This window comes from Carcharodon carcharias, chromosome 2 (assembly GCF_017639515.1).
Source record: "Carcharodon carcharias isolate sCarCar2 chromosome 2, sCarCar2.pri, whole genome shotgun sequence".
Lineage (NCBI taxonomy): Eukaryota > Metazoa > Chordata > Chondrichthyes > Lamniformes > Lamnidae > Carcharodon > Carcharodon carcharias.
Genome location: NC_054468.1, coordinates 124,342,465 through 124,363,649, shown reverse-complemented (window position 1 = coordinate 124,363,649; position 21,185 = coordinate 124,342,465). Strand labels below are relative to the sequence as shown.

The 21,185-nt window shown below is 43.4% G+C and overlaps 1 protein-coding gene across 1 annotated transcript in view; it reads right to left on the bottom strand.

The window, feature by feature from the left end:
* Window positions 1-20,931, bottom strand: part of nup133 (nucleoporin 133) — a 54,076-nt gene extending 33,145 nt beyond the window's left edge. The window contains exons 1-6 of the mRNA XM_041204590.1: window positions 20,677-20,931; window positions 17,196-17,314; window positions 13,875-13,975; window positions 9,470-9,568; window positions 989-1,117; window positions 209-379 (exon numbers count right to left, since the gene is read on the bottom strand). Coding sequence (XP_041060524.1) covers window positions 209-379; window positions 989-1,117; window positions 9,470-9,568; window positions 13,875-13,975; window positions 17,196-17,314; window positions 20,677-20,852 — 795 coding nt within the window. The 5' untranslated portion in view covers window positions 20,853-20,931. The remainder of the gene's footprint in view (window positions 1-208; window positions 380-988; window positions 1,118-9,469; window positions 9,569-13,874; window positions 13,976-17,195; window positions 17,315-20,676) is intronic.
* Window positions 20,932-21,185: the final 254 nt, after the last annotated feature.

Genomic DNA, 21,185 nt, shown 5'->3' with positions numbered 1-21,185 from the left:
ATCCAACAATATACTTTAGTCCGCAGCTCTTATCAAAGCAAACAGTGACAATTTATGAGTTACACCTTAATTTGTAATGACAAAAGAGTAGGTTTCCTTCTAGGTATTAACGATCCTAGTTAACAACTTAAATAATCACATATTCAACATGAGAAGAATGAACCCATCAGTCAGCTGTACATAGACCCAAACAGTTGTAAAGTCTTACCACAACATCAGCAACTGGTGTCAAAATGCCAAAGAGTGATGAGACTCTGCGCCCCAGCCCTGATAGCATTCCCTGCCCCTGTTGTACGGGGCGAAAAGTCACTTTGCCTGAACCATCTGGTGTTAATCGTAGCAATTGGTTCTTCTGGGAAGCAAGAATAAATCCACTTCCCTAAAACAAAGAAAAACACAATGGTTGACTGAAACCCATTTAACAGATTTAGTGCAACACCAAATAAGATTCAAGGGCCACATGTACTGAAACCTGAAAAACAGCTTCAGTTAGTTCATGACAGCACTTCACAAAGTGAAATAACTCCATCAAAATAACCAAAGGCCAGACGCCAATCCCAAAGTTCCCTTGTTTAATTTTGAGTTACAGATGGTATTTATTTCAGATCTTAATGCATCCTCAGTATTCAGTATGCTTTTCTGACCACAGCCAAAATAGTTTTCTCTACATTAACAGCTCATCTACATTCTGCAGTCAGTCTCTGCCCTCAAATCCATCCCCACCAAATATAATTTGTAGATAGGGAGGAAAATAGGAGCCCTCTGTATTCCAGGCAGCCACAGTTGGCACATCTCATCATGGTACTGGAGCAATGTTGTGTTACAGCTTTGACTAATCAGGAATACAGAAGACCAAATGCCAATTGCTTGATCAGTCAAATTTAGAATGTATGTTGCAACTAATGCAAGACTGGAATTGCATGGCAATAGGTCACAAGCCAACACACTTCACCCCCTTGCTCAATGGGCTGCCAGTAATGGGACTCACCAATACAGCAGTCAGACACTTCCAGTCATTGCCAAAATCCAGAGTGATTTCTGTGTAGGATTCCTCATGGGCCAGACTGGGCCAGTAACATATCACTCCCTGTCTGGAAGCTGCCATTACTGATACAGACTAGAAAAAAAAAATGACAACATTTTCAGTGATTAACAGCTAAATGCTTTTGTCTTTATTCTTGATGCATACAAAAAGGAGAGAAACAAAAAGAAACTATATTCTCATGTATTTGAGTTTGTGATTGATTAATTTTATATACTTCACTGCCAAGAATGATTTCATAACTCAAAGAACAAATGAAAAGCTACGCTGGTCACCATGAACAAAACCAAGTTATGAGCTATTTATAGCAACGGTTTTAGAAAGTCTAAACACAAGCTACAAAATTTCATGTGCCCACTATTAAAGTAGCTGTAGAGAACAACTCTAAAGTAAAATTGCTTTGTCCCTAGTTTTAGACTCCTCAGTCTGCTTCAATCCACTCTCTCATACTTTCAAATTTTCTTTTGCAATGTTTTTTGAAAACAAACAAAACTCAAGATTAAGACGACACAGCTGGTCAGGAATCTATCCTCAAAGAGTGAACACTAACTTCCAAATCAACTGCGCTTTTTTTTTTTAAACCTACTCAAATATCAACCCCCACCCCCCAAACCAACATCAGCACCTGCTTCCTTATCTACTCAGAGGGCATTGAGAGCATGGGAGCTACAATCACAAGGACTGTTTAAGGCAAGGTGTATGGATGTCTTTAAGAAGAAACTAGTGAGAAAGGAATAGAAGACTTTGTTGATTGGGTTAGAAGAATCTGGGTGAGAAGAGGCTCATATGGAGCATAAACACCTGCATAGATCAGTAGGGCTGAATCGTCTTTCTGTCCTGGAGACTTGATGTAATTCTATACAATTTCCCTCCTCACCTTATGTACAAAGCATCAGTGCAGGGGCTGATCCATGGATAATAATTTACAGAAAGGTGTTTTATCTAATAAGATTACCACAGAAATTGAGTTGGTCAATCAGCAGCTTTGAGTTTCTGACATATAGAAAACACAACTGAAATCAAAAGCATTACCATCAGGAGTCTGAACACCATTTTATATCCGATTGTCTGATAACGTGGGGAAAATCAAAATTTGGGCATGGCAATATCATAAATGACTGAATCCTCAAAAGACAGATAAAATGTGCTCAGTTAAACTAAAGAAAACTTGTACTTCATTTATTTGTCACATCCTACAGCCTCATATCAATTTAATTAGTAGTAGTCATTTGCTCAAAGAGAACATGAGTATTGCTGAAAAAGAGAGATATGCTGTCAAAGGTTTTTGTCTTGCCACGACAGATTTGCAAAAATACCAATAGTAAAGACAACAATTTATGCTACATGAAAACAAAGTGCTGACTGGTTGGCAAGTAGATTCCGATTAGTAGGGATTTTTTTTTTAAAGAAATTCATCAAAGGGATGTGCGTTTCACTGGCTGGGCCAGTATTTATTACCCATCCCTAGCTGCCCTTGGGAAGGTGGTGGTGAGCTGCCTTCTTCAACCGCTGCAGTCCATGTGGTGTAGGTACACCCACAATGCTATTAGGGAGGGAGTTCCTCGATTCTGACCCAGTGACAGTGAAGGAATGGCGATATATTTCCAAGTCAGGATGGTGAGTGACTTGAAGGGGAACTTCCAGGTGGTGGTGTTCCCATCTATCTGCTGCCCTTGTCCTTCTAGATAGTAGTGGTCATGAGTTTGGAAGGTGCTGTCTAAGCAGCCTTGGTGAATTCCTGCAGTGCATCTTGTAGATGGTACACACTGCTGCCACTGTGCATTAGTGGTGGAGGGAGTGAATGTTTGTGGATGTGGTGCCAATCAAGTGGGCTGCTTTGTCCTGGATAGTGTCAAGCTTGAGTGTTGTGGGAGCTGCACTCATGCAGGCAAGTGGGGATTATTCCATCACACTCTTGACTTGTGCCTTGTAGATGGTAGATAGGCTTTGGGGAGTCAGGAGGTGAGTTACTCATTGCAGAATTCTTAGCCTCTGACCTGCTTTTATAGCCACAGTATTTATATGGCTAGTCCAGTTCAGTTTCTGGTCAATGGTAACCCCAAGGCTGTTGATAGTGGGGGATTCAGTGATAGTAGTGCCACTGAACGTCTGGGGGCAATGGTTAGATTCTCTCTTGTTGGAGATGGTATTTGCCTGGCATTTGTATGATGCAAATATTAATTGTCACTTATTGGCCCAAGCCTGGATATTGTCCAGGTCTTACTACAATCGGACATACCGATGTAGTCCATCGGAGGAGTCACGAATGGTGCAATCATCAGCGAACATCCCCAATTCTGACCATATGATGGAAGGAAGGTAATTGATGAAGCAGCTAAAGATGATTGGACCCAGGACACCACCTTGAGGAACTCCTGCAGCGATGTCCTGGAGCTGAGGTTACTGACCTCCAACAACCACAACGATCTTCCTTTGTGCTCAGTATGATTCCAACCAGTGGAGAGTTTTCCCCCTGATTCCCAATGACTCCGGTTATGCTAGGGCTCCTTGATGCCACACTCAGTCAAATGTGACTTTGATGTCAAAGGGCAGTCATTCTCACCTCAACTCGGGAGTTCAGTTCTTTTGTCCATGTTTGAACCAAAGCTGAAATGAGGTCATGAGCTGAGTGGCCCTGGCAGATCCCAAACTGAGCATCAGTGAGAAAGTTATTAATGACTAAGTGCCACCTGATAGCACTGTTAATGACCCCTTCCATTCCTTTATTGATGATGGAGAGTAGGCTGACGGGGCAGTAATTGGCCAGGTTGGATTTATCCTGCTTTTTGTGTGCAGGACATACTTGGGCAATTTCCCACATAGACGGGTAGATGTCAGTGTTGTAGCTGTACTGGAACAGCTTGGCTAGGGGCGCAAAAAGTTCTGGAGCACAAGTCTTCAGTACTATTGCCAGAATATTGTCAAGGCCCATAGCCTTTGCAGTATTCAGTGCCTTCAGCTGTTTCTTGATACCACATGGAGTGAATTGAGTTGGCTGAAGACTGGCATCTGTGATGCTGGGGACCTCCGGAAGAGACCAGGATGGATCATCCGCTCAGCACTACTGGCTGAACATTGCAAAACATAAGGCTGAAGCATTTGCTACGCTGATGTGCTGGGCTCCTCCATTGAGGATGGGAATATTTGTGGAGCTTCCTCCTCCTCCAGCAAGTGATTTAACTGTCCATCATCTTTCACAACTGGATGTGGCAGGACTGCAGAGCTTAGATCTGATCTGTTGGTTGTGGGATTGCTTAGCTCGGTCTATCACTTGCTGTTTATGCTGTTTGGCATGCAAGTAGTCCTGTTTTTTTGCTTCACCAGGTTGACACCTCATTTTTAGGTATGTCTGATGCTGCTCCTGGTATGCCCTCCTGCACTCTTCATTGAAGCAGGGTTGATCCCCTAGCTTGATGGTAACGGTAGAGTGGGGGATATGCCAGACCATGAGATTGTGATGAGATTACAGATTGTGTTCGAGTACAATTCTGCTGCTGATGGCCCACAGTGCCTCATGGATACCCAATCTTGAGTTGCTAGATCTATTCTAAATCTATCCCATTTAGCACAGCGCCACTCAACACGATGGAGGGTATGCTCAGTGTGAAGTCGGATCTTCTTCTCCACAACGACTGTGCAGTGGTCACTCCTACTGATACTGTCATGGACAGATGCACCTGTGGCAGGCAGGTTGGTGAGGATGATTTTCCCCCTTGTTGGTTCCCTCACCACCTGCCACAGACCCAGTCTAACAGCTACGTCCTTTAGGACTCAACTAGCTCGGTTAGGAGTAGTGCGACCGAGCCACTCTTGACTATGGACATTGAAGTCCTCAGTGGTGTTCAATATGGAGGAGCACTGATTCACCAGCTGTGGGAAGGCAGTACTTGGTAATTCCCATGTTTGATCTGATACCACGAGACTTCATGGGGTCCAGAGTTGATCCCAGGGCAACTCCCTCCCAACTGCCACCTCTGCGGGGTCTGTCCTGCCAGTGGTGTGTGGGACATTATCAGGACGACTAGGAGGATAACTATGTCAGGTTGTTGCTCGACTAGTCTGTGAGACAGCTCTCCCAATTTTGGCACTAGCCCCAGATGTTAGTCAGGAGGACTTTCCAGGATCCGATACCTAGGTTGAAGCCAGGTGGTCTGTCTAGTAGCGGTTTTATACAGTATGAAGTTGGGTCTTGCCAGGCCATTTAAGAGTCAACCATATTGCTGTGGGTCTGGTCACATGTAGCCCAGACCAGGCAAGGACAGCAGATTTCCTTCGTGAACCAGGTGGGTTTTTACGACAACTGACATTTAATTCCAGATGTTTACTGAATTCAAATTCCACCATCTGCCGTGGTGGGATTCAAATCCAGAGAATTACCCTGGGTCTCTGAATTAATAGCCCAGTGACAATACCACTACGCTATCACCTCCCCAAGGAGAATGCAGCAGGGGAATGTTAACTGCCAAGCTATTGTTTAAATTCAAACCAAGCAGGTCAACTCTGATTTGTCATGGGAAAGTGAACAAAGGAATGGCTGTCCCCCAAGCTTAGATTAGTTGAAAAAGATGTAATATGTGGACTGGCTCTGTGTGCAAAGGACAGACCCTATGTGTGAATATATGTGGCTTCTAGCATGCATATGTGAGCTATACTGCGAGTCCAACTGATAATCTTAAATTGGTTGTCAGTGTAATTCTTAGCACAATTGGGATCGTTTAGTGGGAATATGGCGTTGAGATGGAGGATCAGCCATGATCTTATTGAATGACAGAGCAGGCTCGAAGGGCTGAATGGCCCACTCCTGCTCCTAGTTTCTATGTCTACTACTATAAACCTACCTTAACTGGTCATTACACACATTGGGGTTCCTACAGTTCCTGATCAGCAACTTCGTAAACAGACCTGAGCCATTTGTTCACCGTGCAAGCTTTATGCTAAAATAGCATGTCCAATTGTGGAATCACATCTAATGTTGAACACTATGTTTTGAGTTTTGCAAGCACGGGCTGGTTGGACACAGTCAGTACTTTGCCTGTTGTGAGCAGCTGAAGGGACATGCTGTTTGATACGATCCACCAGTTGTTGGGACAAAAGGCCGATGTACCTGGCAACACACTGGCCCCGAAATTCATCTACCACATTACTCACGTGTGCTATAGGCAGACCATCTTTTTAGCTTGACGGCAGCATCATGTTAGTAGAGAAGATCACTTGAGTTGCTACTGCATAGTAGCAGCATGAAACAGCAAGCAAGACCTGTTGCTCAAATGTTTGAGATACCTTACCCTTCCAGGGTAATCGAAGGTAGACTGGGCACTTCTCAGAATCAAACATGACAGCCTTAGACCCATTAAGAAGTTTGTGTGATATATAGTGAGTAATGATTCAATCAAGGTAGCCATTATCCCGCCATATTGCTTTGCAGAGGAGGTTTACTAGATTGATAGCAAAATACTGCGGATGCTGGAAATCTGAAACAAAAACAAAAAATGCTGGAAAAAACTCAGCAGGTCTGACAGCATCGGTGGAGAGAAAGACAGTTAACGTTTCGAGTCCATATGACTCTTCTTCAGAACTAAAAAGTCATACGGACTCGAAACATTAACTCTGTCTTTATTTCCACAGATGCTGTCAGACCTGCTGGGTTTTTCCAGCATTTTTGTTTTTGTTTACTAGACTGATACCTGGAATGAATGGGTTGTCTTATGAGGAAAGGTTGGACAGATTAGGCTTGTTTCCATCGGAGTTTAGAAGAGTGAGGAGTGACTAGATTGACTATATAAGATTCTGAACGGTCCTGACAAGGTGTACATGGAAAGGATGTTTCCTCTTGTGGGTGACTCCAGGGCTAGGGGGCACTGTTTTAAAATTAGGGGTTGCCCTTTAGGACAGAGAGATGACATTTTTTCTGAGGGTTGTGCAACTTTGGAACACTGCGCCTCAGGAAGCAATGGAGGCGGGGTGATTGAATATTTTTAAAGGTGGAGGTAGGTAGATTGTTAGGCAAGGAAGTCAAAGGTTACCAAGGGTAGATAGGAATGTGGAATTCAAAACACAAATAGATCAGCCATGATCTTAATCAATGGCGAAGCAGGCTTGGGGGTTTGGTGGGGGGGGCAATGGCCAACTTCTGCTCCTATTTCGCATGTTCGTATGTATGTTCATATGATGTATCCGATTTTAGCATCAAGCTTGCACGGCGAACAAATGGCTCAGGCCTGTTTACAAGTTTGCTGATCAGGAACTGTAGGAACCCCAACGTGTATAATGACCAATGAAGGTAGGCTTACAGTAGTAGACATAGAAACTAGGAGCAGTAGGCTATTCTGCCCTTTGAGCCTGCTCCAACATTCAATATGATCATGGCTGATCCTCTATCTCAACACCAAATTCCCATTTTCTCTCCATACCCCTTGATGCCCCTAATATCCAAAAATTTAACAATTTCTTTCTTGAATATACTCAGTGACCCGGCCTCCACAGCCTTCTGTGGTAGAGAATTCCACAGGTTGACCACCTTGAATGAAGAAATCTTTCCTCAGCAGTCCTAAATGGCCTGCCCCGTATCCTGAGACCCCTGGTTCTAAACTCCCCAACCAAGGAAAACATCCTCCCTGCATCCAGCTCCCTGCATCTACCTCACTAGTAGAGAACCCATTGGCAGATTTCTCAATTAGCACGCTGAAGAAAGGGAGCTCATTTCACTGCTCCATGTCAAAAGGTAAATTGGAGCACAGGATGGAGCCCCTTAAGGTGCATAAAGAAATTCTTATATGCAGCTACAGATTTAATTATAGCAAATGTATCATCTACATAACAGAAATATACAAGGGGTAGGAGGTTAGGTGTTATTCCAAAGACGTATTTCTCGTAGAAACCAACAAAGATGTTTGTGAGAACATGTTTGTGGGATCCCATGACAACACCATCTAACTGGGCATAGGTGTGTTTTTAAACTGAACTCAACTGCAAGAGTTGCTGAGTTCATAAGTTCAATGAATATAGATTCAGACATTGGCAGTGCATCTAGATCTTCATGATATAGTGAAGCTGTGCAAACGTCAATGGCTTCCTTGAGTGGTACACTGGTGAAAACGTTAGTAATGTCAAATGAACACATGGACACAGCATTGCTATCGATACACAAAGCCTGTATGGTCTTCGCAGAAGTGAAGGAATCCTTCATTGTGCATGTGGAAAAGTTATTCAGGCAATTTGCCCAACCATTTGGCCAATTCATGATGTGCAGAACCAGTCAGTTATAGAGGAGGAAGGGCGTACAGCGGCATCACTTGCGTGCGCCTTGGGCAGCACATACATACGCGGGCGCAGTAAGCTATGAGGATGAATCCTATCATATATACCACCCAGCACCTTGTCACTCTTACACAAATCCAACAAGCACTTTTGTAACTGGCTTTTGAGCCAGGCTGTCCGGTCATACTTAGCCAATGGATACGAATCTGGACCCATTACCATTAATGACGTTTTGAGCTCTTTGGGCACACAGTGTGGCTCACTTATGCATGCTAGAAGCTACATATGTTCACACACAGGGCCCTGTCCTTTGCAGACAGAAGGAGCATGTGCATGCATTGTGCCTTTTTCAGCTAAACAAAAGCTTGGGGACAGCCATTCTGTGGTTCAATCCCCATCGCAATGCCTTGACCAGTGTCAACCTGCCTAAATTTAAATAGCTTGGCAGTTAACTGTTCCCTAGTGCATTCTCCATGGCAACGTCTCTACCAGAGTCCACCTGCCAATCAATCAGCAATCTCGTCATGCAGCATAAATTGTTGCTCTTGCGAATCTATCCTGATGAACACAAGACGAAAAGCTTCGCCAGCATGTCTCTTTTTTCAGAAGTACTCAATTGATTATTGTTAAAGCATACAGCTATATAGGTAAATGGAGCAGCTTTTTTATCCAAAGTGAACAAATGAAGTCTCACAAACAGGTGTGGTCGGACCGCCAATTAGCCTATTTCTTGATAATGATCAGGACACAAAGTAAATGCTTTGAATCAATTACATTCATCCAAACATGCAGACCAGCCCTCAGTCTGAATGCATTAACCAAAAGAAAGCATCTCTGACAACACACGAATCTCTCTACACAGGTGAGAGCACTGTCACATGAAGTGTTCAAAGCAGAAAGCATTGACGCTTGTAAGAGGCCTGAAGCATACATAACGGGGAACAGACGCAGGGGGCAGTGATATTACAGTGGGAGGAGGTCTGAGTTAATCATTAACTCCAGTGTAGACCAGCTGGACAGAATGACTAGTTTGCACATTGTAGATTCTGTGAGGACTCTCTCGGGATTACACTGCAAGTAGCAACATTATTCTGGGACTCGTGCACATAATCAATGTCACTAAATCCACAGGTGGCTATACAGCTGCTGTCAACACACACAAGTGCTCACCTGTAAGGAACTGTGTTCATTTGGATGAGATAAAGCGATCAGGTCTGCAACATATGGGAGATCACAAGGTGGCAACTGCAACTCTTTACACACAGAAAGCTGTGGAGGAAAATAAAAAAACTTTAGCTAGACTTCCAGAAATGTGCTGAGTGAAATCTGTTGTGGGCACCAACTTTTTTCTTGGTATTAAATGTCAAGCTACAAATGTGGAGATTTTTCTGATTCGATCTTAAAATCATAACTATTTGTTTAGCACAACATATCCAACTTGGACCAACATTTGTTTCCTTCTGTTTTCCACACCTTTGTTAAAGCTCCTTAACCCACAATACCCACACTTTAGACAGCCTCATGGTGGTTTAAGGATGTCACAGCAGTTATAGAAACATAGAAAATAAGAGTAGGTCATTTGTCCCTTCAAGCCTGCTCTGCCAATCAATAAAATCAGGGCTGATCCTCTCCTCAAGGCCATACTCCCACTCTCCCCCCCATAACCCCTGACGCCTTTAGAGTCCAGAAATCTGTTTTCTTCTTAAATACATTCCATGACTTGGCTTCCACAGCCTTCTGCTGTAGAGAATTCCACAGGTTCACCACCTTCTGAGTGAAGACATTTCTGCTCATCTGAGTCTTAAATGGCTTATCCCATATCTTGAGACTATGACCCCTTGTTCTAGACACCCCCAGCTAGAGGAAACATCATCCTTGCATCCAGTTTGTCCAACCCTATCAGAATTTATGTTTCAATGTGATCCCCTCCAATTCTTCTAAACGCCAGTGAAAAGAGGCTCAGTTGACCCAATCTCTCCCCATATGACAATCCTGCCATCCCAGGAATCAGTCTGGTAAACGTTCGCTGCATTCCCTCTATGGCAAGTACATCCTTTCTTAGGCAAGGACCCTTGATGCTCACACCATCACTGAATCCCCCACTATCAACTTCCTGGGGGTCACCATTGACCAGAAACTGAACTGGACTAGCCATATAAATACTGTGGCTACAAGAGCAGGTCAGAGGTAAGAAATCCTGCGACGAGTAACTCACCTCCTGACTCCCCAAAGCCTGCCTACCGTCCACAAGGCACAAGTCAGGAATGTGATGGAATACTCCCCACTTGCCTGGATTAGTGCAGCTCCTACAACATTGAAAAAACTTGACACTGTCCAAGACAAAGCAGTCTGCTTGATTGGTACACCCACAAACATTCACTCTCTCCACCACCAGTGCACAGTAGCAGCAGTGTGTACCATCAACAAGATGCACTGCAGGAATTCACCAAGGCTCCTTAGACAGCACCTTCCAAACCCATGACCATCCAGAAGGGGAAGGGCAGCAGACAGATGGGAACACCACCACCTGGAAGTTCCCCTCCAAGGCACTCACCATCCTGACTTGGAAATAGATCACCGTTCCTTCACTGTCACTGGGTCAAAATCCTGGAACTCCCTTCCTAACAGCACTGTGGGTGTACCTATATCACATGGACTGCAGTTGTTCAAGAAGGCAGCTCACCACCACCTTCTCAAGGGCAACTAGGGATGGGCAATAAATGCTGGCCTGGCCAGCAAAGCCCACATCCCATGAATGAGTAAAACATTTAAAAAAGAGACCAAAACTGCACACAATACTCCATGTGTGGTCTCACCAAGCTATGTATGGCTGCCGCAAGACATCCTTTCTCCTGTAATCAAGTCCTCTTGCAATGAAGGCCAACAAACCATTTGCATTCTTAACTGCTTGCTGCACCTGCATGCTTGTTTTCAGCGACTGGTGTGCCAGGATACTCAGGTCCCTTTGTACATCAACATTTCCCAATCTAATGCTCTGCCATTGTTTTTCCTACCGAATTGGCTAACTTCATATTTACACATTTTATACTGCATCTGCCATGTATTTGTCCAGTCATTCAGCCTGTCTAAATCATTTTAACACTGTCCTCACCACTCACACTCCCACCAAGTTTTGAGTCATCAGCAAACTTGGAAATATTACATTTGTTCCCTCATCCAAATCATTGATATATATTGTGAATAGTTGGGGCCCAAACACTGATCTCTGCGGTACCCCACTAATCACCATCTGCCACTCTGAAAAAGACCCATTTATTGCTACTGTTTCCTGTCTGCTAACTAATTCTCAATCCATGCCAATATATTATCCCCAATCTCATGTGCTTTGATTTTACACACTCTCTTATATGGGACTTTATCAAAAGCTTTCTGAAAATCCAAATACACCACATCCACCGATTCTCCCTTATCTATTCTGCTTGTTATGTCCTCAAAAAAACTCCAGTAGGTTTGTCAAACATGAGTTACCTTTCGTAAATCCACGTTGACTACATCTAACTCCATGGATCTTTTCTAAGTATCCTGTTGTCACACCCTTTATAACAGACTTGAGCATTTTCCCTACTACTGATGTTAGGCTAACTGGTTTGCAATTCACTGTTTTCTCCCTCCCCACTTTTTTAAAAAAAAGTGGGGTTACATTTGCCACCCTCCAATCTGCAGGGACTGTTCCAGAATCTACAGAATTTTGGAAGATGACAACCAATTCATCCACTATTTCCATGGCCATCTCCTTAAGTACCCTGGGATGTAGACTATCAAGCTGTAAGGGTTTATTGGGTTTCAATCCCATTAATTTCTAAGCACTTTTTTTCAGTAATACTAATTTCCTTCAATTCTTCCTTCTCACTAGACCCTTGGTTCCCTAGCATTTCTGGGAAATCATTTCGGTCTTCCTCCGTGAAGACAGAACTAAAGTAGTTGTTTAATTGCTCTGCCATTTCCTTGTTCTCCGTTATAAATTCTCCTGTTTTAGACTGCAAGGGACCCACATTTGCCTTCATTAATCTTTTTCTTATTATGAACTTATTGAAGTTTTTACAGTCCGCTTTTATGTTTCTTGCTACTCACTACTTTTCCTCTCCTAATCAATCTCTTGGTCCACCTTTGCTCAATTCTAAACTGCTCCCAATCCTCAGGCTTGCTACTTTTTCCAGCAACTTTATATGACCCCTCTTTGGATCGAATTATAACTCTAATTTCTTTTGTTAGCCATGGTTGGGCTGCTTTTCCTGTTGCGTTTTTGCACAAGAAATGAATTCAATGCATACATTCGTTCCTTAAATATTATCCATTGCCTACCCACCTTTTAATGAAGTTCCCTAATTTATCTGAGCCAACTCACAGCTTCGTACTTTCCTTTGTTTAGATTTAGAGTTCTGAGATTGCAGGGAAGCACTCCTTCAGTCAAGAATTTTGCCCTCGAGAAGATACTTGACTCATTTCTTTGTCTCGCCCTATCTGTTCTCATGATGCAGTACTCAAATAGAAATTTTCGCCTGAATTTACCCAGTTACTGTACAGGACGGTGTTTACTGCGCATTAACATTTTTTTATCAATTGTTTTAAGGTGAGGTAGCAGTCTGGGTCAGCAGACAGCCCTCCCAATTTGGGAATCGCAATTTGAATCTAACACACACTGATCAAATTCCTGTCACTACTCTGCTCACCAATGTGAATGTTATCAGCGCAGACTAAAATCCTTTGCCCCGGCCCAAATCACACATAATTCAGCAGCAGGCACCAGATTGGCAATCTCCTTCCAAACAGATAATAGCACCCAGAGTGAGAGATGGCAACATTCATACCAACATGTTAGGTGTTTGTGCCTTAGCCCAGGGGAAGTGTTCTTTCCGCTTCTGGCTAATCCACACTTAGCATGGGGTGCTGGATACTGAGAGCTCAAGATGGGGAATGCACTCATGGGGATTCATGGCTGCAAACCAAATAGCTACAGTATGACAGTTGAGGACATAGCTCTCTGACATACTAAAAACAATTGGCTTCACATACACCTCTGAGTCACAATAACCGCATTTCTAAAGATGCAAAATAAAACTTTAAACCAATTACAAAACAGACTTGCATTTATATAGCACCTTTCATAATTTCAGGACCTTCTAAAGCATTTTACAACCAATAAGCTGCTTCTGAAGTGTAGTCACTGCAGTAAAGAAATAATGCAGCAGCCAATTTGTGCACAGCAAGATCCCACAAACAGGATAATGACCAGATGATCGGCTCGTGATGTTGACTGAGGGATAAACACTAGCCAGTACACTGGGGATAACTCCTGTTTTTCTTCGCGATAGTGCCATGGGATCTTTACATCCACCCGTGGGAGCAGATGGGGCCTCGTTTTAACGTCTCATCTGAAAGATGGCACCTCTGACTATACAGCACTGTAGTGTCAAATTGATTTCTGCGCTCAAGTCCTGGAGAGATACTTGAACCCACAACCTTCTAACTCAAAGGAAAGGTACCCAATGAAACTTAACTGTCACGCAGCAGCAATCAGCAACGTATTGAAACATGAAGTGTGAATGCTTGTTACCTTAGCAATGGGCATCTGGCCAATCTTCCAAACAATCAGTTTTTCACCACAAACTAACCACGCCCAACCATTTTCACTTATTTTAACACTCAATGGCTCATCTGTGAAAATAAAAAGGATCAATAAAGAACAGAATTTTAACTTCATTTCAGATAGTCACGCAAATACATCCATTGCAATAATCAGAGTAGTACCTCTCTTCCCAAGAACCTCCTGAAAATCCAACTTTTTGACCAAACTTTTGGTCATCCTCCTAAACTCTTTGCCCCATACTCAGCACTGGAGTTCCTTCGACCTATCTTTGGAATGATTTGGGGCATTTTTAAAAGAAACATGTCATAAACACAGCATTGCCTTTTCATCACAATAAGCTCTTTACTTGCACTCAAGGATCAAGGCCACTCAGAACCAAGTGATGCAGGGTCTACAGGACAGAGAATAACGAACGGGTCCAAGGCACACGTATAATTCACTCTTCATGTTAAAGTTATGCATTCTGTCATTATGTTTATAATGTCCCATGTCCAAGTTGTAATGAAAACTGCCTAATTAAAAGTTGAGACATTAATTACACCCTCTGACTAACATTAGCACCAGAAGCAGGATTGTGGAAGTACAGTGCAATATGGAGTTACCATGATATAGAATGAGACAGAGTACAAAATCCTAGGGTCATCTGTCACTTGTTTCTATGTTGTGCTTTCAGAGCACTGACCCTTGTTCTGTTATTACCAGCTTCTGCTATCTTACCTTTATGCCACTATCAGTACCGTTTTTAGTCTTTAACACTAGCATTAACACTCCCTTTGTCTTGTGTCCATGACATCTTTGTCAATCTCTCCTGAGCTCCCACCTATCCTTGACCTTCTATTTTGTTCCACCTTCTCCATCCCATTAAACTGTATAAAATCCATCACGTTTCTACTTCTCTTCAGCTCTGAAGAGTCATACACTGGTTTCTCTCGCCACAGATGCTGCTGAATCTGCTGAGCTTTTCCAGCATTTTGTTTTTATTATGCACAAAATCATAAGATGTTTTCAAGATACTTTCAATAAATCAGTGAGTCCTCACCGTACACGCTGCAAAATTTGGCGATAATGCTATTCAGTGGATTAGAAAATAGATATCACCCTCACCTAATTGCAGTTTATCCTAAAAAGGATTTGCTCAAGATATCCAATTGGAACAGGGAATTCAAAGATCTCTTCCGTCCTTAAAACCTTTTTGACCACCTTAATTGGGCACCCATTCCAATATCTCATGTGGCCCAGTATCAAATTTTGTTTGATAATGTTCATAAATTGTTTTGCAATGTTTTACATTAAAGGCACTATATAAATGCATGTTCTTGTTAAGACTTTTAATCAGTAGCCACATGCAACACTAGTGTCGTTCAACCTTGGTTACTAGCCACATGTGCTTAAATCGGGAATCCAGATGTGGCTAATAAGACAAAAGCAAACTACTGCAGATTCTGGAAACGCAAAATAAAAACTGAAAGTGTTGGAAATACTCAGGAGATCAGGCAGCATCTGTGGACAAATAAACATAATTAACGTTTCAGGTCTGTGATCTTTCATCAGAACTGGGAAAAGTTAAAAATGTAATAAGTTATGAAAAGTAAAGGGTGGGAATAACAACAAAAGGGAGATAGGATGGACGGCAGGAGAGGTAACCTTGCCAAATGAAGTGGTAATGGAACAAAGAACAAAAAAAAGTGTCGTCTAGAGAAGGTGGGAATGGCAGGATCTTGAATAGTTGCCATTTGGAAACAGAGTACAAGGAAACGAGAGGAAACAAAAACATTAGGTACAGAGGTCTTGATCTGAAATTGCTGAACTCAATGTTGAGTCTAAAAGGCTGTAAACAGCCAAGTTGAACGATGAATTGGTGTTCCACGAGCTTTCACTGAGGTTCATTAGAACACTAGCAGGCCAATGACAGCAAAGTCAGGGTAGGAGTGAGGTGGAGAATTGCAATGGGAGATGACAGGAAGCTTGGGGCCATGCTTATAGATTGAGCGGAGGTGTTCAGCAAAGCACGCCCAGTTGGTGTTTTATCTCACCAGTGCAGGCAGTATTGAGTGTAGTGAATAAGGTATGCTAAATTGAAAGGAGTACACATGAAACGCGTAGTTGGGGCCTTTGAGTGAGATGGGAAGTGATAAAAGGGCAGGTGTTGTATCTCCTGTGCTTCTACAGGGTGACTGAGGATTGGAACAGGATATTGCAGGGGAAGGTCCATTTGGAATGCTTAAAAGGGGAGGGGAAGATATATTTGGCGATGCCATCACATTGCAAGTGATGGAAACGAGAGAGGATAATTCATTGAATACAGAGGCTGGTGGGGAGGAAGATGGCAAAGGGAACCCTATTGTGGCTCTGTGAGGGGAGGGAAGGGGTGACAGCAGCTGTGGGAAATGGTCCTGTCAACCATGGTAGCACCAAGGGCAGTAAATATTTTAGTAAAGAGAAATTGACTAAAAGACACCACAAGATCACAATATTCATTCACATGATATATGCATGAGAACTTGAACCTCCATGCATTGGTTGATAAAATGAAAAGCAGATTACGCCAGTGTTTTTAGAATGTTGCGGCTCCTTCACTTCCTTAGTCACTGAATGGTAGATGTGTTTGTTAAGTAAATATCCACTTGTGCAGCACATTTACCAGTATCGTATGTAACCCATTTTCTACTAAATTAATGCATGTGCGTAAACCAGTATCACTGTAGGCATGTCAGTGGTTTCCATTGGACAAACACTGTACTGACCATTTCCATGACATTGAAGCATCCCTAAGAGGCTCCATTATTCCTGTGGTACCTGCACTGATCTGTGCTACTCGATTACCCATTGATTCTGGTTGTACTAAAAGCTGACAATGTAGAATGTGCAGTATAGAGTCAGACTTGTGATACTACTTTAGTATCAGGGATGAAGATTGATAACTGCATGTCATTTAAAGGATCCTGTAATGAATTGTGTCTGTGCCTCGACTGCCTTTGCCGAGCAATTCTAAAGTGTGAAACACTAAAGTGATAAAGACATAGCAACAATGCAGGTGCAATTACCTATAGAATAGTGCAGTAATGCAATATAAAGTACTCTGTCCCTTAAAAGTTTGAAAGGCAACAAACAAAGCCAAGTTGAACTTCTTTTACTTTAAAGGTTGGAGCAGAGATGGAGTTTACTGCCTCAATGAGCAGACACATTGGAAATAATGCACTTAATGCAAAAGTTCTGAACTGCCCTAACACGTGGCAACAAGTCAATGATTTATACACCATTTAGTTGTTTAGTAAAACAGAAAGTTACCTTCAGCTAGGGTTATAGCCTCCATAACCTTAACAGGAAGAGAAGATCCAAAATTCCTGATTTCATAGTTGAGGGTCTCACCAACTGTTTGATACTGTGCTCCTCTGGTTGGGGTTGGACTTGAGAAGAAAATAATTCCAGTCAAAGCTCACAACAATGAATATATTTAAAAATCACAAAACTAATCACTGTACTCGGTCAAAAATATGTTGACTGTTCCGGTTTAACAAATCTGCCAGACACAATATACACCAGACTGGAGAACCTTTTCTAAACTGAATATTTCCTTTCCAAATTCATTGAGTCCAAGAAATTTGTAACCCCAGAAAGTCTAGTTTCTTTATGGTAAACTTCAGATGATTCCAATAATGAACAGCATCTGTGTATTTCTCACTGCAATATAAAAAGAGCTGAGGCAACATCAGAGTTGCAGAAGGGTGAGAGAGATCATGCACTACGGAGTGAGGAAGAAAGCTAAATCTCATTTATAGGACCAGCTAAGAGAAGATTATTCAAATTCTAAAAATAATTTGCAATGTTGGCAGAGGGATTATAGGAAATTTACCATTAATTATGAACAGCCAATATATCTAAACTGGAACTAGAGAACACGATTGAGAAACTCCCTCCATGAATCTTGGCATGGTGGGGTGGTTTGTGTCATTCAATGATCAATCCTTTGAGCGAAGCCTGGTAGGGTCACCCATGGTGGCAAAGATGCCAGGGTTGGGGGTGAGGACAGACAAAGTATGATTCAAAAAAAATCCTCAACTGCAGAACTGAAGAAAGGCTGTGTCTCGCCATCTGTGAAGGCGAGGAAAGCTGCAGCAGCAAGATACTCCCAGTTATGGTGACTCAAAATGTCACAACACTGACCACCAACCTGTCAAGTTTGGGGTACTGTCCACACAATGTCTCCATGTTAAACAAATTGAAGCTCCTACCAGGGTCTGTGTACCAAGGTCTGGGGTGATTGAGAACTGGCAACGAGGACAGGGCTGTGAACCTAAAGGTTGGACCGGTTAGGCTTGTATCCACTGGAATTTAGAAGAGTAAGAAACGACTTGATTGAAACCTTTTAAGATCCTGAGGGTCTTGACAGGGTGGAATTGGCAAAGATGTTTCCTTTTGTGGGAGAATCTAGAAGTAGAGGTCACTGTTTAAGGGGTCAGCCATTTAAAACAGATGAGGAGAAATTTTGAGGGTGGCGCATCTTTGGAACTCTTCCTCAAAAGGATGTCGAAGGAGACACTTTGAATATTTTTAAGTCATAGCTAGGTAGATTCTTGATTAACAAGGGGGTGAAAGGTTATTGGGGGTAGGCAGGAAGTTACAGTCAGATCTGCCATGATCTTATTGAATGGTGCAGCAGGTTAGAGGGGCAGAGTGGCCTACTTCTGTACCTAATTTATTTTTGCAACCTTGAAGCCCACAGTCAAGAATCTGCAGGCAACAAGTGCGTGGAGATTGTCAGACACCTGTGTTGGGACAGAGACATCGTTGGACAGTAGCACCTGTGAATAAGCTGGCCTCCTCAGGGTATCATCCGCTCACCTCAAATGAAGAGGGGGCTAGAAAAGGTGTCCTAAAAATAAGCTGTTTCACTTTCTCCTGGCCAGGGAACCACACCCTGTAGCATCACCATTTCATGAAAAGAATAATAAAATTTTACAATGTTATAACATTTATGGATAATCGAGCATGACTGTCCAGAAAGAACTGCAACTGTATCATGTGAACTACCAAAACTCTAAATTGACACAAACGACCTCAGTGAGATACCCCCTTGCTTGGGAGGGGCAGCTGAAGGGCCAAGTATGGGGGATCTCTCTTCTAATGGAAAGGAAAGGCTGACAAAGACCCTCACGTCCATGGAGCTGGTGTTGCCATCTGGAATAGGATCTTGGATACAATGCCAGAATTCTTCAACTGTATAAATGAAAGGCTCATGATGCTTCACCTACATTTCAACCATAACCAATATGCCACCATTATCAGTGCTCGTACCCTGACCCTCAACTCTGATGTGAAGGAAAAGTTCTATTCTGACCTTGAAGGCCTCACTGTCATCCCAAAAGAAAATTATCCTTCTGGTGGACTTGAATGCCAGGGTTGGCAGTGACTCCGACGCCTGGAGAGGAATGAATGGGAAAAAACAGGGTGGGAAAAGCCAATGCAAATAATGTTTGTTGACAACACCTGCTGACAAAGTGTGCTCAGCATAGCCTCAGTATAACACCCTCTTCCAACTAAGGAGGACAAATACAGAGCCACACAGAGGCATCCAAGATCAAAGCATTGGCATCTCCTGGATTATGTCATTATTCGAGTCAAAGATCCAAGTAATATCTGTATCACTCATTCTATGCAGGGGACTGATGCCTGCTGGACAGTTCGTCGTTTTGCTCAATTGGTGATGAACATCCACTTAGCACCAAGACATCGCAGGATGCAAAAGCCCAACAAGATGATGATCAATGATTCAGCCCTAAAGCAACCTGACTGAAGAAAGGAATTCCAAGTGCATCTCCAAAGCAATCTGGAAAATCTTCAAACATCCAACTCATTTCCAGAACATTGGGATCAAATAAAATCAGCTGAACTATTATCCTGTGTCCAGACCATTGAGTTCAAGCATCATCTTCACCAGGATTGATTCAACGAAAATTATGCTTAAATATGTCACCACCTGGGACATAAATGAGCAGTCTTCATTGCATGGTAGAACAACCCAAGGTCAAAAGTCAAGGCAGCATTCCAACAGCTTAAGGCTGATACCCAAAGAGAAATCCAGAAAAGGACATGCAGTAGGAAGAGATCCAACAGCATACTAACTGTTATGACATGCAAAGCTTTTATTGAAGCCATCAGGGCCATCTACAGGCCAAGGTCAAATGGACAAAACCCCCATCATTCACAGGAATGTGGTTCTCTTCTTGAGGATGACAATGCCTCTTCCCTCTCTTCAACAGCCTAAAACCCACGACATTTCTACCTCTCTTCAGCTCTGAAGGAGAGTCACATGGGCTGTTTCCGCTCTCTCCACAGATGCTGCCAGACCTGCTGAGATTTTCCAGCATATCCAGTTTTCCTTTCAGATTTCCAGCATCTGTAGTATTTTGATTTTACTTTAATGGATTACCTCACTATCTGGGCTCAATAGCCTCTTACATCGAATTCGATCTGCCACCTGTTTGCAAAAATCTCTGCAAATGTAACCTGCACCACACCAGAGGCTGGAGACCAAGCAATGTTGGGGGGGGGGGTGGGGGGGGTGTCAGTGCCACCCCTGCACCTAAATCAATAAAACAGATGATCAGACTCTCTCACTGCCGCTTGTGGGATCTTCCTGTGCTCCAGTTTAACCATCACCACCACTTCCTAAATAATTTCACCGGCTGGGGATTTGACAAGCGCTGATCCAAAGCAACTTTCCCCCCCCCCTCCCTCCCCTATTTCCAGCTGCAGCAACAACACTTACCGGCTGCAGAAGCTAGACCGCCAGGCCGGGGACAAAACGCCCGTCCCGCCGGCCGACACACTGCGCCGCCCCTGCATCGTGAAGGCGCCGCCGCCGCCGCCGCTCCGGCTCAGCGGCGACCCAAGGCAGCCCGTCAGGGGCCGCTTGGCCCCGGCAGGAGTCCGCGGCGAGAACATGGCGAAAGCAGCACGAGCACGGCCCCAGTCTCGGTCTCAGGCCGCGGCCTTTCAAACTCGCGCACACACCACAATGTCTGCGTGACCTGCCTGCCCTCGCACCACCTGATTGGTCACGTTTAAGGTGCGCATGGGGTAAACGCAATCCTAATTGGTTTGAATTGAACGGTTGGATGTAACGGCGCTCCTGATTGGTTAATATTGTAAACACCCTTGCCCCACGACGGAACTGTCCTGGACGGTACGTGCCGCCCTCCAGCGGCAACATTCAACATTCCCAGCACGCGGACAGGAAGCCACGCCCCCTCAGGCCGGCCCTGCCCCGGAGACAAA